Source organism: Oncorhynchus gorbuscha, linkage group LG26 (genome assembly GCF_021184085.1).
Source record: "Oncorhynchus gorbuscha isolate QuinsamMale2020 ecotype Even-year linkage group LG26, OgorEven_v1.0, whole genome shotgun sequence".
NCBI lineage: Eukaryota > Metazoa > Chordata > Actinopteri > Salmoniformes > Salmonidae > Oncorhynchus > Oncorhynchus gorbuscha.
The window spans coordinates 29,286,786-29,304,059 of record NC_060198.1 but is presented as its reverse complement, the minus strand read 5'-3'; the positions used below and the strand labels follow the sequence as shown (position 1 = coordinate 29,304,059).

Sequence of the window (17,274 nt, the reverse complement as noted above, 5' to 3'; positions counted from 1 at the left end):
TGAAACACGTCACTTTAATATGTTCTTTATCGTTGTTTCAGTACCCCGGGAAGTGGTCCCATGTTCAAACCCACCACCGTGGCAGTAGATGGGGAGAAGGGTGAAGAGGGGAGTGCTGTAACCCCCGAGTATGTTCCCCCTACAGACACTCCCATGGAGGGCTTGTCAGGGGAGGAGAAGAGCAGTGGGGGTCAGGCCTCCCCCAAACCAGCCTCCACCGTCAGCTTCTCCCTGGGGAAGAGCAGCTCATCCCCGGCCGGGGCCTCCAAGGTCAGCGTGTCCTTCTCCTTTGCCAAGAAACCCCCAGTGAAGCTGGAGACGGTCGCAGCAGTGTTCGCTAAACTCCATCAGGATGACGAGGAGGAGGGGGGACAGGAGGAGGGAGGGGAGAAGGCCGCGGGACAGGAGGAGACCTCCGGCTGCAGCACCGAGAGCCCCAAGGGAGGAGGAGGAGGGAATGGAACAGCAGGGCCGGAGGAAGAGGAGGAGGAGGAGCAGCAGGAGGAGCAACTATATCAAGAACAACCAGAGCAGGGGGAAGAAGATGATGGCACCTCCCTAGCCTCCACTCTCAACAAGCTGAAGATGATGATGAAGAAGGAGGAAGGCTGGGCCGGCCAGGAGCCTGAGTACTACCACTACATCCCACCAACCCACTGCAGAGTCAAACCCCGCTTCCAGTTCCTGGTGTTCATGAAGGCCACAGACCAGTGTGAGATTAGGGAGCAAGAAGAAGATGAAGAGGTGGAAGAGAAGGAAGTGAAGAAGACCGAGAAGGTGGTAGCAGAGGTTTCTGAGCAGACACAGCCAAAAGCTACTGAGTGCAAATCGGAGGAGCCAGAGAAGACTCCTGCAGCTCCAGTCACAGAGCCCACTCCCACATCACCTAAACTGAAGACTGAAGAGGCCTCTGCCAGCTTAACAGACCCCCCTCCCACAACAGCCCCTACCCCAGTACCAGGCAACAAGCAGGAGACCCCAGTCCCAGAGCCCAACTCGGGCCCCAAAATTCCCACCGGCCCCTTCTTCCTGGTCCTGAGCAAAGACGAGAGCACCACTCTGCAGTGGCCCTCAGAGCTGCTGGATTTTACCAAGGCTCAGCCCGCCCTCTCTTACAGCTGCAACCCCCTGTACTTCGACTTCAAACTGTCCCGCAACAAAGGGGGCCGTGCTGGACGAGCAGCAAAGTCCTCCAAGCCTCCTGGTGAAGGAGCTGAGAAAAAAAACAATCCTGAGGCAGCTGCTGCAGTCAATGAGGGGAATGCTGCTGCTGCCACCACCACCCCTGGGCCCAGCACTGACAACACTGATAAGGAGCAGCCCTCCTTAAAAATAGAGGGTTCCCAAGGTGAAACTGAGGAGCAAAAGCTACAGAGTAGCACAAGCGGAGCCAAGAAGAAGAAAAAAAGAAGAAGAAGCATAAGAAATCTGGGAAAGGCTCCAAGCGCAAAGAAAAAGAGAAGGGAGCCATAGTGGACGGGGACGCGGAAACTGAGATCCAAGGAGAGAAAACCAAAAAGAAGAAAAAACACAAACGAAAGAAGAGCAAAAACAAAGGTGAGGAGGGGGAAGAAGGAGGTGGTGGTGATAAGGAAAAGCCTAAAGAGGATAAAGCAGTAGCCGCAACGGTTTCTAGTGCTCCCCCAGCACCAGCAGGAACAGGATCTGCTACAGGAGCGGAACCTGGGAAGAGGAAACGACCAGCCAAAGAAGCACCTCAGAAGTCCGGGGCAGAGGAAGGTGGGGCAGGGAAAGGCTCTGATGAGGCCAAGCCCTCTGAGGAGCACAACGGCACCAAGCGTCTGAAGACAGATCCCAGCGCCCCACCCAGCGCTTCCTGCTCCTCCTCGGCCCAGAAGAGCCCCGGGCCAGGCAGACCACCCAGCAGTGAGAGTGAGGAGGAAGGAGGTGGAGGCTCAGCTTCCCGATCCAGCCGCCGCAGGTCCACGCCCCGGGAGGGGCGCCGGCACCAGAGCGAGGACTCCGGCCGCTCCCGAAGCCGCTCGTCGCGTCGGGGAGACGGGCGAGGGAGCAGCCGGCGGCGGCACCGCGGCCAGGCCTCCCGTAGCCAGTCAGACTCCAGCAGCTCGGAGCGCTCCTCGAGCGCCTACAGCCGGCGCAGCCGCAGCTACTCAGACAGTTATAGTGAAGACAGTGACGGAGGCCGCCACCGGAGACACTCTAAACGCTCCTCTGACTCAGAGTACGATCGACGGGGAAGCGGCGGGCGGCGGCGCTCCAGAAGACGTCACTATTCTTCCTCGTCCTCGGAGGACTCTCGCTCCCGCTCACGCAGCCACAGCCGCAGGAAGAGGCACCAGCGGCGGCACCGGAGCAGCTCTCGGAGCTCTAGCAGCAGGAGCCGCAGCAGCAGCGCCAGGTCGTGGAGACGCAGCTACAGCCGCAGCCACAGCTCAGCGAGCCGCTCCTCCAGCTCTACTAAGGGCTCCCCTCACCGGGGTCGGGGAAGCCAGGGGGGCCACAGGGGCCGAGCAGACAGCGCTACACGGCGCCGAGACTTCAACCGCTCCTGCATCTACCGTTCCCAGTCCCCCCGCTCTGCCTCGTCACGAGCCCCAAACCGCAACAGCAGCTCCCAGAGCCAGAGGGCAGGGGGGTCCCGGGGAGAAGGAGGAGGAGACCAGAGGAACTCTTCCTCACACTTCACCGCCCGTCAGCTTTTGGATAAGATCCAGTCCAGGAAGGGATCTGATGTCCCAACCACAGGGACCAAGTCTGGCGCCAAGATCAAGGACCCACCATCGGGCTACTTTGGGCCCAAACTGCCTCCAGCTCTGGGCAATAAGTCCATGCTGCCCCTGTTCGGTAAGCTGCAGGCAGGGAAGAAATTCCCTGCGATCCCCCTGACCCGGGCCGATGGTGGAGAGAAGTCATCAGCAGGGAAAGGTTCAGATGCTGTGGCAGAGGTCATCCTGATGGAGCCCATCCGGGAGTTCCCCCCACCGCCTCCCCCTCCACCAGCTCATAAGAAGGTGGAGGAGACGGTAGTGGTAGTTCAGGAAGCCCGCCACCTCACCCTGGACGCACGGGTTCTTCATGAGCCCCGGCCACTGTTCCATCAGGAGCCCTCCATGCTGATGCCCCCATACCAGGGCGACCCGGGACAGGACCCCTCCCAGAACCCCATGATGGAGTCCCTCATCCCCGACATGCATCAGCAGCCACCCCCCCATGCACGCCTACCCCAACTACCCCCCGCCCAGCCTGGAGGAGGAGGACATGGGCGTGGAGGCAGAGGAGGACGATCTGGCCCCGCTGGAGAGCCAGCCCATCACCTTCACCCCAGAGGAGATGGAGAAGTACGGCAAGCTGCAGCAGGCCGCCCAGCAGCACATCCAGCAGCAGCTCCTGGCCAAGCACATCAAGACCTTCCCCTCAGCCGCAGCAGCACAGGCTGCAGCGAACATGGCTGCAGCAGCGAACCATATGCAGCCGGCACCCCCTCCCCCCCCCAGCAGCAGATGATCCAGATCCACCAGCCTGCTGTGTCTGCAGCCTCGGCTACCTCCCTCACCACAGTACAACACCTCATCCAGCAGCACCATGCTGCTCAGGCTGCAGCCATGGGCATCCACCCACACGGACCCCACCCGCACCCCCAGTTAGCCCAGGTCCACCACATCCCCCAGCACCACCTCACCCCCATTTCCCTGTCTCACCTGGGACACTCTCTAGGCCACACTCTGGGCCACCAGTTGGGAGTGGGACACGCTGGACTGATCCCTGCCCACCACACAGCCTTCCTCTCTGGCCAGCCCATACACATTATCCCAGCCTCAGCACTTCATCACCACAGCCCCTTAGCCCTCCACCACATACCACACTCATCCCTCTACCCAACGCTGTTCGCCCCCCGGCACTCTAACGCAGCTGCGGCAGCCGCACTACAGCTCCACCCCTTCCTGCACCCCATCTTCTCAGGGCAGGACCTCCAGCACCCCCCTAACCACGGCTCCTGAGAAAGACCTTCACTAGAGCCATGTGTCCACATCAGAGGAGGGTGTTATGGCCAGAGCAGGCCTGGTTAAACATCTGAGTAAACATGGAGAGAGGGAGATGTAGTGGCACCATTGTGCAGCAGATGATGATGAGAATATCATCAGACTGGCCACCATTAGACCACTGGCCAGACAGAGGTGCTGTGATATGCTGCCTGTGCAGAGGTAAACAACAGACATTTACTGTGGGCACTTTGATGGACCCCTCCTAACAGTTGACTGAGATTCACCCTGAGGTTTCTGGACAGGGTGGAGGAGGGTTTGAGGCAACCTCAAATCTAAGATGTTTTGAATGGGAACCCAGTTTAAATTATTATTATTTTTAAAGCAGAAACCTCTGGAGTATTTTATTTTTTTGTCCCACATTTTATAACTGATTGTCACTGTCAATGTTCCTCTTTGTTTTTACAGCCAAAGAGAGACGCAGTGGCTGAAGCCATAAGCAGGATGGTGTTGTGGGAAAGGAAAGGGGAGATGAGATGGGGACAAGAGGGGGTTTAGGGTGACATCCATGACTGGAAACAGCCTTGACTTTGTAATGTAATCTGGTGGCTCTAGTCTTCTGCCTGAATTCTGTTGTCATTAATATCTAATTTTCTCACATGACTACTTGCTCTCTTCATGACCCGTAATATTCACCAACAATTTGTAATACAGTATAGTGTACATAGATCACTGAGCAATGTGAAGTATCCCTCTAATATGATGGGCATTTAAGGGATGTTCTTTATGACTGACTAATGAAATTTAAATGGTCACTGGTGGGGGAACACTGATAAGAGGTTGGGTGAAGCTCAAGTTTTATTGGAGGTACTGTGGGGGGGGGGGGGTCACAGCCTCTTAGTGCTGTAGGGTTAAAGGTCATGTTGTTCCAAGTGGTAGTGGTTGTATATTGAAATTACTTGCACTGAAATCTGTACATCAAGATGCTGCTTTCGCATCATGTAACAAATGTATGATTGTAGTATACTGCAATAATTGTATTTTTTTTGTTTTATTTCTAAATTATTTTCCAAAATGCTCCTCAAAAGGAGATGTTTTTCCTCTTGTGTAATTTTTGCTCAATGTAAATAAAATTGTTGTAGTTAACCCCAATAACATTCTAGGGGTTTGTTGCTACTGTAAAAAATAAAAGAACTGAAGGAATGAAGATGGACAAGAATACTTTAGAGGCATTTTCTGAACTATTATCCTGTATGGGGAGGATTGGGTGATGGCACTGCCTTGTAGTGGCAGCAATGGTATGTCTTTTTTAAATATAATGCGTCAGCAAATAAAGAGTTTTGAGTTGCTACATGTCTGTTTTAACTTTGTTTGGCTGGTGAAGAGAGAGTAGTCTGCAAATGGCCAGTATGGTACATTATAGGCAGATTACATATAGTAACATTCCAGCACAGACATGCGTTCTTTACTTACTGTGGCTTCTGTAACTGCAATGGGAAGTGAATTTCTCATTCTCAGAATATTGCATGCAGCCCTTTTTAGAATGGAGGACAAGTCTGCTAGGCTAATGAGGCTAGAGGATTTTTACATTGCTTTGCCTCTCCTCTGGTTATGGAATGCTGAGCTGTCACTAGATGGCGACTGAGCTCAGTTTTATGTAGTCTCACAGCTAGCTGTACATCCAGACCAGGAGTCAGACTTTCTCATTTCAGCGTAAAACTTTTCATCCATAGTTTCTCATCTACCTGCTGGAACATTCCATGCTTATTGGTCTCCCAGGATTGTAGTTGAACTAAAAGTATGCACTCAGTACTGTCAGGGGCTCTGAATAAGCGTGTCTGCTAAATCACTAACATGTTTGATGTGATGGTAGGGGTTCCTATGCACAGTCCGGATAGGTCCCCAGACTAGGCCCAATCAAGTACTAGTCCTGAAAATAATCCTGTTTCAAACAATAGTTTTACTGTTGTAAATGTAAACTCCATATTATATGACAGTTTCTGACATCAGTGAGAGATTTATTTAAACAATGCTTTAATGTCCATTGTTAGATTTGACCCATACCTAATTCAATTGCTAGATTACATGGACAATAATGTACACTTCAGAGACAGATTAAGACAAGTTTTAAATTATCTCCAGAGAATAACAATTTGAACCTTGGTTGCACTAACATAGTGAGACTAGAGCCAAGAAAATGTCCAGATAATTAACATTTTGAAAGTGTGACAAAACACTTTGTTCAGATAGTTTCACAACACGTTTTGTTCTCAATATTGGTCTGTATCTTGGGCACAGGTCCCTGTTAACTGCCCTCTTCCTCCCTGGACTAAATACATGTATTGATTAATCTGGCATAAGTATTCTATAGGCAGTGTGATGAGGTAAGGTAAAAACATCAGCTTTTCATCCATTTCCAGAATCATCGTCATTTGGGAACAATGACAGCAAACAGTACAATTATGCTTCAAATAGATGGTTTAGATGAAACCACAATGAATGCCATCCACAAGGTAACGGAGAACTCATTATAGGGGAGACTAAGGCAAGCAAGTGGAGAATTGGTTTGAAAAAAAGGTGACCAGTCATATTCGATCCCCGGGACCACCCATACGTAGAATGTATGCACACATGACTGTAAGTCGCTTTGGATAAAAGCGTCTGCTAAATGGCATATATTATTATTATTATATATTATATTGAAATGTCCTCACCCACCTACAGCTTCACACAGGCTGTCAGGTGGATGACCGGCAGGTGTCCGTGAGCTTTAATTATGGTTGCAAGGTTCCACGTTCAGTTTGAAGTAAAATTAATGTTTTGCACTCAGTGTCTATACTTTAAGGACACCTGCTCTTTCCATAACAGACCGACCAGGTGAAAGCTATAAGCTATCCCTTATTGATGTCACTTGCTAAATTCACTTCAAGCACTATACATGGAGGATATGGGTTTAAAAAAAATGTAAGCCTTGAGACATGGATTGTGTATGTGTGCCATTCATAGGGTGAATGGGCAAGACAGAAAAGTGTCTTTGAACAGGGTATGGTAGTAGGTGCCAGGCGCACCGGTTTGTGTCGAACTGCAACGCTGCTGGGCTTTTCACACTCAACAGTTTCCCGTGTGTATCGCTAATGGTCCACCGCCCAAAGGACATCTCGCCAGCTTGACAACTGTGGGAAGCATAGGAATCAACATGGGCCAGCATCCCTGTGGAATGCTTTCAATACCTTGTAGTGTCCATGCCCTGATGAATTGAGGCTGTTCTGAAGGCAAAAGGTGCAACTCAACATTAGGAAGGCGTCCTTAATGTTTTGTACACTCGGGGGTGTATGTCTTGCTTAGCACCCATTTTACTGGTGCAAACAAAGAGTGGTTGAAATAGAAGTGGGTGGCAAAACCTATGGAAATTAAAAGAGGGATAATTCCTCGCCTTCCGATCGGAACCATTACTTTCAGGGAACTCTCCGCTTTGAAGACGAGCCTATTTTATCACCGGTCACGTATCTTATGGGCTTACTGTGCAAAAATGTCCAAGACCAACGCAAAACTGTGGTTGCGAGCGCGGTCATGGTCAGCCCAGGTACTTGACCACCAGGAACATGACCACACAGGTGAGCAGCATCCCTCCAATCATGACGAACTTATCCTGGGTGGCCCTCTTCTCGATCAGCCTCATCACCGTGTTGGACAGACCCAGCATGTTGGCCACATCCAGCATCTTCTTGTGGGTCCCCTGGATTTAGGGAAGACAGAGGAGAGAAAAGACATCAAACTTTAGCTGCTGAAGTTCCATAGATTGTGCTGTTGTTTCCTGAAGAACAAGCTGAAGTTAGTTATTAATGGGTATTCTGTATATACAGTCGTATCATAACCTGCATTTAGCCTGGTTATGACAAAGCTCTATTCAACTGATTAGGGAGAGGCTGTCTGAGGAACCGCACCCAGCCATTCTGTCCTCCCGGTCTGTCCCTCGGCCATTTCTCACGGCCAGCCCATCTGATCACCAGACGCCCTGATAACAGGAGGCCCACAGCAACCTCCACCAGGAACACCATCTCTTCTCCTCCCTGGAAATATGTACTTAGCCTGCTGCTGACAACCAGCACCACACACGCACACACTTCTACTACACACATCATTACAGAGACAGAAACCGGGTCAGCCAGGGTTTGTCTTGGGAATACAGGGACCTGCCTTGCTGTGTCACGGTCAGTGTACCTTGGCAAAGTGTCAACAACAAAAAAAACAGATCCTCAAAACGTTCTATAGCTGCACCATTGAGAGCATCTTGACTTGCTGCATCACCGCTTGGTATGGCAACTGCTTGGCATCCACTACAAAGGGTAGTGCGTACGGCCCAGTACATCACTGGGGCTGAGCTCCCTGCCATCCAGGACCTCTATTCCAGGCGGTGTCAGAGGAAGACCCTGATAATTGTCAAATACTCCAGCCCCCCAAATGGTAGACATTTCTGTTACCGTACGGAAAGCGGTACCGATGCACCAAGTTTGGAACCAACAGGACCCTGAACAGCTTCTACCAACAAGCCAGAAGACTGCTAAATAGTTAACCAAATAGCTACCAGGACTATCAGCATTTTGCACTATTTCGAATCATCACATACGCTGCTGCTAGTGCTTATTATCTATCCTGTAGCCTCATCACTTTACCCCTACCTACATGTACATATCTACCTCAATTGCATCGTACCCCTGCACATCAACTCGGTACTGGTACCCCGTGTATATAGCCAAGTTATCGTTACTCATTGTGTATTCATTCTCTATAGATTTTTTTTCTCTCTGCATTGTTGGGAAAGGCCCGTATGTGAGCAAACACACACACACCTTGAGCGTGTCCCTCTGGTCCCGGAGTCCGGTGAGGATGCTGCTGCCGCTGCCCAGGAGGTCGTCCATGCCTCTGTGTGCGTTGTTCAGGTTGGAGTTTAACTGCAACGTCTCGTCTATGGGGATGGAGGTGTCTGCATCCTGTAGGGGACAATACCGGTAACATCTCAACACAATGTTCCCTAATAAATGTATTTAGGTTTTATTGCCCATGTTACACCAGTTGTGGTCTGTCAAGCAGAGTTAGTATGCATGTTTTAGGTTATCATTACATGACTGCAGACATTACTGTAGTGCTACATGGGAGACGAGTGGGCCACTACTACTGACGTTGGTGGTGAAGGTACGACTCATGAGCTCCTCCCTCTCTCGGTCCTGCGTCTCTCGTGAGTAGCGACGGTGCTGGAAGTTCCTCAGCGCCGTCTGGAGGTGCTGAACATCATACTTCAGCTGGTCTACCCGCCTGCGGAGGGGACACAGACGGAGACCACATTCTTCTTACCCCCAGCCGAATAATGGCAGAGGAAATCTCAGAGGGTGAAAAAGTCAGCCTTTGCCTCCAGCATTTCAGGACTGTGGTTCAGTCACTCCTTCTTCACTAACTCATGACATCTGCGTATGGATGTCTTCTCGTTCTCAATAAAAGCTTTCTATCGTCACTAAGATAAGTAAACATGCCTCCCTTCTTCCAAATCTGACTTACTCCTCCACCTGGCTGAAACACCCGAGGGCCTGTCTCCCTCCACCCCTCTCTCCCGCTCCTCCTGAGCATCACCTGCTCGTGGCTCAGCCCTGCGGCCCCAGCGTACTGTAGCTGTCCAGAGATCAGAGGAGAGCTGTGGGACGGGGCGCAGCAGTTTGTCCCCTGGGGCCTGTTTACCCGGCTCTGAAGTGACGCCTTGCCCAACGCGGCAGGAATGCCGGTGAATGACGGGGCTGCCGAGGGAATGTTTTCACAGAGCCGCGTCGCCACAGGGGATGAGAAACACACTGCCCGTTTCATCTCGCTGTGACCTCGTCCCGGACCCACCCATCTTTATGAAACATTCATCGCCACGCCACCTCTGGTGTATTTGGGTCACCGATGCAGTTTGTGTACTCACAGTTTGACGTTCTGACGGCGGTTTGGCGGTTCTTTGCCAGCCAGGATTTCCAGACGTTCCAAATGGCTGAAGATCTGGTCGATTCTGGCCTGCAGATCGTTCTCCAACACTGGAGAGCACACACACACACACACACACACACACACACACACACACACACACGCACACACACACACACACACACACACACACACACACACACACACACACACACACACACACACACACACACACACACACACACACACACACACACACACACACACAAACTATTAAAAACACCCTGAACAGTTGTTTCACTCCCCAAATAGGCCAATCTTATACAAAATAAAAATTTTAAGTTATGTTCATTCTAATAAATCAGACAAGATTTCCTTATGCCATGTTACCATGGAATATAGCCCCGTGGTTTCAGGTGAATCCAAGAGAGAGATGAAAGCAAATATGTTACTTCCTCAAACTTCAAGGAGGAAGTTAATCCACATTGAAACAAAGGGCCTTGTACATCATCTCTTCATGAAGACAAATCAGCCACTGATTCTTATTTGAAGTCGGATATCTACGGTTACACCCGTTTCACTGCTGAGATTCTAGATAGCATTTGATTCCAAGGTGACAACAGCACTAGGCTTGTGGGAAGCTTTTATCTGCTCTTTAAAAGGACTTGCACCATCTTGTCCCCCACCCTCTCCTGTCCTGACTGAGTGACTCCTCGCTCGGACGCCTGCTGCATCCTTCCACCCTCTAACATGCGAGATGATGTCATTGTCACAACTGGGCGGCCGACTGGCCGCCACCATTATCTTTAGAGAAGACTTCCCGGTCGTCCCTCTGCTGCCACCCCTATGCTTCCTGCCCTGGCACCAGCCTGACTCACAGAACATTGCCCGCCCTGCTCACCTCCCAAAACAATCAGTAGGAAGGGCAGTGTACAGCTTGGCTCAAAGGGCAGCGCAACACCGGAGAAGGGGAACAGATGTAAATACTGCCTAGTTGTAAATTCCAAATGTATAATTAACAAAAATATAAAAACGCAACAATTTCAAATATTTTACTGAGTTACAGTTCATGTAAGGAAATCAGTCAATTGAAATAAATAAATTAGGCCCTCATCTATGGATTTCGCATGACTGGGAATATAAATATGCATCTGTTGGTCACAGATACCTTTAAAAAAGGTATCATAAAACCAGTCAGTAGCTGGCCACCATTTTCTTCATGCAGAGCAAAGACAGAGTTGATCAGGCTGTTGATTGTGGCCTGTGGGAATGTTGTCCCACTCCTCTTCAATGGCTGTGTGACGTTGCTGGATATTGGCGGGAACTGGAACGCGCTGTCGTACACGCCGATCCAGAGCATCCCACACATGCTCAATGGGTGACGTGTCGGGTGAGTATGCAGGCCATGGAAGAACTGGGACATTTTCAGCTTCCAGGAAATGTGAACAGATCCTTGCGGCATGGGGTTGTGCATTATCATGCTGAAACATGAGGTGATGGCGGGGTTGAATGGCACGACAATGAGTCTCAGAAACTCATCACAGTGTGCATTCAAATTTCCATCAATAAAATGAAATTAAGCTACGGATAATGAGCACATGCCTTCCTTACTCTAGCCCTACCATGGGGCACTCTTTTCACAACGTAGACATCAGCAAACCTCTCACCAACACACCTTCTGCAATCTGCCCAGTACAGCTGAAACCGGTATTAATCTGTGAAGAGCAGACTTCTCCAGCATGCCAGTGGCCATAGAAGGTGAGCATTTGCCCACTGAAGCACACAGATGAGCTTCCCTGATACGGTTTCTGACAGCTTGTGCAGAAATTCTGCGGTTGTGCAAACCCATAGTTTCATCAGCTGTCTGGGTGGCAGGGTTCAGACAATCCTGCAGGTGAAGAAGCCAGATGTGAAGGTCCTTGGCTGGCCTGGTTACATGTGGTCTGCGGTTGTGAGGCCAGTTGGACTTACTGCCAAATTCTGTAAACGACGTTGGAGGCGGCTTATTGTAGAGAAATAAACATTAAATTATCTGGCAACAGCTCTGTTGGAGAGTCCTGCAGCCAGCATGCCAATTGCACACTCCCTCAAAACTTGAGACTTCTGTGGCATTGTGATGTGTGACAAAACTGCACATTTAGAGTGACCTTTTATTGTCCCCAGCACAAGTTGCACCTGTGTAATGACCATGCTGTTTAATCAGCTTTTTGATATGCCACATTTGTCGATTATCTTGACAACGGAGAAATACTTACTAACAGCGATGTAAACACATTTTTGAACTTTTTGTGCATATGGAACATTTCTGCGAGGTTGACACTTGCAACATTCTTCATTGAATGCAGAAGATACATTATTTAGAAAGAGTGAACTCACAGTGGACAGACTGACGATCTGTGTTCTCCAGGCGTCCCATGAGCGACTGTACCTCCTGGATTTGCCTGATCAAAGAGGAGAGAGAGCAAAGATATATAATTATTCCTAGGCTACCGTAAATCTTAAACAGAGGTCTATATGGAAGCGTAATATTAGATAAGGGTCTATTGAATAGATAAGGAACTAGATAATGGTATGTGGCAATTTAATACACACGCTAGATACGTAAACTACAGACAGTGAATTAATGGTGCTTTCAAGACTACTGGGAACTCGGGTTTGGGGGGCGAAACAAGGTAAGATCATGACGTCATTGATCGCTAGGTCAGAAAATCAGAACTCTAAAAAGATGCTCGAGTTTCCGACTTGGAATTCAGAGTTGGATGCCCGTTCAAAACGATGTTTCCCAGTCAGATCTAGTTTTTTTTCCCCCGAGTTCCTAATATTCTTGAATGCACTGAAGTCAAAGATTTCTGAGTTCCCAGTTGATCTGAAAGCGGCGTACCGTTACAGTGGTGATAGTTAAATATTGTTGGTCATGGATATATGGCTATCTATTAGCTGGTTGGTTAGCTAGTTTCCTGTTGACATCATGACCACTAATGGAAGGGGTTAGTTAAAACTATCTTTTGTCATGAAATGCTGTTAGCTAGCCAGCTAGTTACAGTAACGCGGTATATCATAAGTCAAGTGAGCTACGTTAGATGTCTTCTTTTTTTGAAAGAGAACAGAAACACTCACTTATTTGTTTGATGGTACAATGTCTCCATTTTCCTTTTATGTTTCTAGACACAATCCACAAAAAAATACCCTCGGTCTATAGAAGAATACCTTTAGCCGGTTTTATTGTGAAACTGAAAACAAGTTGAGTTTTGTGCAACGCACACGTCATCAGTTGAGAAGATTTGTGTACGGAAATGGAATAACGGAAGCTACACCGAGTGATACAATCCAAAGAACTGCTGCAGCGACACTACGCGGCAGGTACAGGTACCTCGACAGCTCCAATCAAACAATGAAGAAGCAGAAATGTAGGAAAATGCTAAATCAAATGATTTAAAGTTAGTGCAATTTAAACGAGGTTCGTGTTTCCTCTCTTTCCTTTCAACACCAAAATATGGCGTGATAATAGTCTACATTTATGAAGTGGAAGTGAGCTTTCTAAATTTGAGCGATTCTTTTAAATCATGTTTGTATTTTGGTTCATTTGATGCTTAGACTACCGTAACAAAAGTCATATTTATTCAACTACATCTATTTTCAGCTTTTTACATGTCATATATCATACCCTTAATCTGAATCACAGACTAATCTGAATCTGTTCCCACAAAAACAAAAAGCATCCTCTCCCCCTCAATCCAACCAGGGCTCATCTGTTGACGGGGAGACGAATGTAACTGGAAAGAATTAATGAGAAGACGTCTCCAGGCAAAGTTTTGTCAGCTCACCCTGGCTTTTTCTAATTATCCCCCTTTTCCACAGATTGGTGTCAGAATACACCTGTCTGTCCATCCCGGATTCCTTCCTCTGCCCGCGGATACAGACAGACCAACAATAATGATATCAAACTTTCCACGGGCAGATGAGATTGGGAAAACTCACAAATGTCTGCACCCAGGATAAATGAGGATGAGGTAAGGTGTCAGATTGTTTGTTAAGCTGCCAATCAAATTCTCTCTCCCCTTCAATGAGTGTGTGAAAACAGACAGGTTTGATTACTCAGAATTATGCTGCGACTGAGTGGTGTGTGTGTGTGTGTGTGTCCCCCTGAGATGTTAACAATGGATCCTTAGTGATGCAGAAGAGAGAATCATCCTGGGGCTATCCCTGGCACCCCTACAAAACCACACCTCACATCAGCTCTCGCTCTCTCCCACGCTCCATCAGCCTACCACTGGAGATGCATGAGGGTATGAGCAGAGCAGCCAAACAAGTGCAGGTGTTCCATTGACAGATACTATATGTTCAGGGGAATTGGCTCTTAATGTCTCTATAATGTGTTATTGTTTACCCCACACAGCACAACTGACCTATCATGAGAGAGATGGTTTGCTGGGCCTGTTGGTTGATGGTTGACACTTGTCTCTCCAGGCTACTTGCTTCTCAACAGAGGCCTGTTTTAACCCACCCCCACATGTAAAAAAAAACATGATTCATGTTCAAGCCACTTCTTGCTCTTGCTGCTCACCATTTTCGGTTGTCATAACACCTCCCCAGGGCAGTGGTGGGATATGTTTAGATTTAACATGTAGCTCAGACAAGTAGAGAAGGAGAGGAAGGGCCCCTACAAGCCCTTTGGCAGATTATGTTGACCGCATTTGCCTCCCTTCTGAGGTCGTAGGGTCCTCACTGTCTGTGCTCTATCTTTCACTGTCTGTGCTCTAACCCTAACCCTGGAGAAAGGAGGAGCAGAGTTTACCGGTCTTCCCCCCCACACCTGAGCACTACAGGCAGATACTGACACCTAGACTCCAGATGTGGAGCTTGCTCACTTCACTCTGATTGACCAAGTCATCATCATGTGTCCGTTTCAACCCCGCTCCTGCTAAACTCCCTGTTCTGTTACATTCAGGTACATCATTCACTGAACCCACCTATGGGGAAAGAGACAAAGAAGGAGTGTGTAGCTAGGGTTGAGTTAGGGTTTGTTGTTGTGGTTTTCAGGATAGGTCTAGTGTGTGTGTGTGTGTATGTGTGTGTGTGTGTGTGTGTGTGTGTGTGTGTGTGTGTGTGTGTGTGTGTGTGTGTGTGTGTGTGTGTGTGTGTGTGTGTGTGTGTGTGTGTGTGTGTGTGTGTGTGTGTGTGTGTGTGTGTGTGTGTGTGTGTGTGTGGCCCCTTTTCTGAACCACCAGTAAGACACCCTATTTCCTGATGCCAGCACTGGATCCCTGGGGCCGTCAAAAGCAGTTTCCTGGAACTAGAGGATTTTGAGCCGGATCAGTCTCCCTCTCCTGGCTAGACACCATGGCAGCAGCACTGTTGTTAGGTAGAGGAACTCACCCATCCCACTGAATGAGTCCCCTATGCCTTTGTTTTAAACATAAAGGGAAAATTATATGTTATTAAATCACTTATATTTAATGCACTGAACGATCCTTCTCAGGAAAAATAATACATTATAACTCTACAATCATAAACCCGGAGAGACAAAATGAAGAGCCCAATTATGACGAGCTAAATTGCTTCAGGGCAACGATGTTTGAATACCAGTAATTTTTTGGAAGGCAACTGATCTTCTCATTCTCCTGAGGGAAATTATCAGTTTGTCTTTGAAGCCGTGATGAAAGGTTGAATGAAAGCAGATGAGTACCTGTCAAAAAAGAGAGGGAGAATGCATAAGGTCTCTGTCTATGGGGACCAGGGAGAGGGGTTCGACTGGCATTTGTTTCTGCTCTTTGGCTGTAATGGAGGTGTGGAGGTGAGAGGGGCGTGCCCACCCAGAGAGAGGAGGAGGTGAAATGACTGCCCTGAAGATACTGGTGAGTCTCTCTCTCTCTCCTCTCTCATTCTCCCCCCCCCCCCCTCTACCTGCTGCCTTTCTGGCCTGAGAGAGCACAGGGAGCATGGATCATGCAGCTGTCAGCCTCACACACACACACACACACACACACACACACACACACACACACACACACACACACACACACACACACACACACACACACACACACACACACACACACACACACACACACACACACACACACACACACACACACACAACCCTGTGGCCATACCACCTAGGAGTGGTGACACCTAGACCCCGGAGCATCCGCTCTGCCGTCTCGGTGAGGATGAGAGATCATGTCCACCCCCATGACTGGATGACATGCCGTCTCCCTGCACTCTGCTCTCCCAGGGAGAGAAGGTAAACAGCAACATGGCACAGAGAGGAGCACAACATAGAACCTCACCCGGCTTCCCCTGCCTGCCAGTAGCATTACACAGAGTGACAGCTTCCTACCCACAGTCATGCACCAGGGTTTAATCACACACTCATCATCAAGTCATATGTGTCAATGAGTCTTAAAATGTGGTTTTGAGGAAGTCAAAAGAAAAGATAGATGATAGATTGATGAATACTTTAATTGTGATACTGAAATGAATTAATTGGTTCTATGATGAAAATGTAGATATCGCAACTAACACTTTTATGTGTCCACATATTTGATTATTATCCAATAATTTAGAGGTTTGATTTTACAGATGTAGGATCTTAATGTGATCACTTTTTTGTTGCTGAGAATTTTCCCACACAGCAGGAAATGCAAACTTATAGTTTATTCAAGGTTTAAAAAGTCTTCTAAAGTTTGTATTTTCCACTTTAAAATGTAAGACTTGATTTGCCCTAACGAAAAATGTATCAATTATAATCCACATTATAATTCACATGTCCTGTTGCTGCAGGATTTATTTTCCTGGTGTAGCAAACTGGTTCATAATAAGATCCTACATCTGTACAAAGGGTAATCTTTCAACAACAACAAATCTTAGTTTTACAATCAAATAGAATTTCAGGTGATACCACATGAATGTAAATATGCCATACAGTATGAATACACGTATGAGTTCATAGCAGCACCAGATGTCATGTGTTGAGAACACAGAGCTCTGGACCTTATCTCTATTTTCCTGTTCTGGACTTTGTTGATCTGGGAAAGCTTTATTTGTGCTTGTAATGGAGGTCAGGCCTACACTGTTGCGTGTGTGTGTGTGTGTGTCAAATCAAATTTGATTTGTCACATGCATCGAATACAACAGGTGTCGACTTAACTGTGAAATGCTTTGTTACAACGATGCAAAGTTGAAAAATAGTAACAAGAAGAATGAAATACACAAGAATGGAGATATATACGGGGAGTACCAGTACCAGATCAATGTGCAGATGTATTTGAAGTAGATATGTACATGAAGGCAGGGTAAAGTGACTAGGCATCCAGATATCAGATTATAGATAATAGTAGGAGTAAATTAAAGAATAGAA

The 17,274-nt window shown here is 48.2% G+C and overlaps 2 protein-coding genes across 2 annotated transcripts in view; one reads left to right on the top strand and one right to left on the bottom strand.

The window, feature by feature from the left end:
* The window catches only part of LOC124015036 (G patch domain-containing protein 8-like), a 36,696-nt gene extending 31,381 nt beyond the window's left edge, over positions 1-5,315 (top strand). The window contains 4 exon segments of the mRNA XM_046329901.1: positions 42-1,401; positions 1,404-3,185; positions 3,187-3,475; positions 3,478-5,315. Coding sequence (XP_046185857.1) covers positions 42-1,401; positions 1,404-3,185; positions 3,187-3,475; positions 3,478-3,980 — 3,934 coding nt within the window. The 3' untranslated portion in view covers positions 3,981-5,315.
* A 650-nt stretch (positions 5,316-5,965) lies between these two features.
* On the bottom strand, positions 5,966-13,194 carry LOC124015037 (Golgi SNAP receptor complex member 2-like). Its single transcript, XM_046329902.1, has 6 exons — positions 13,032-13,194; positions 12,291-12,355; positions 9,916-10,024; positions 9,143-9,275; positions 8,813-8,953; positions 5,966-7,698 (listed from the first exon to the last, which is right to left on the bottom strand). Exons 1-6 carry the CDS (start codon positions 13,058-13,060, stop codon positions 7,537-7,539), a joined length of 639 nt encoding a protein of 212 aa, XP_046185858.1. The 5' UTR covers positions 13,061-13,194; the 3' UTR covers positions 5,966-7,536.
* Positions 13,195-17,274: the final 4,080 nt, after the last annotated feature.

Coding starts and splice junctions, on each gene's coding strand:
- LOC124015037 (XM_046329902.1), bottom strand. CDS start 13,060: ATGGAGACATTGTACCATCAAACAAATAA. Junction 12,356..13,031: donor TTGTACCATCAAACAAATAA/GTGAGTGTTTCT, acceptor CTCTTTGATCAG/GCAAATCCAGGAGGTACAGT. Junction 7,699..8,812: donor ACCAGAGGGACACGCTCAAG/GTGTGTGTGTGT, acceptor CCCTAAATCCAG/GGGACCCACAAGAAGATGCT.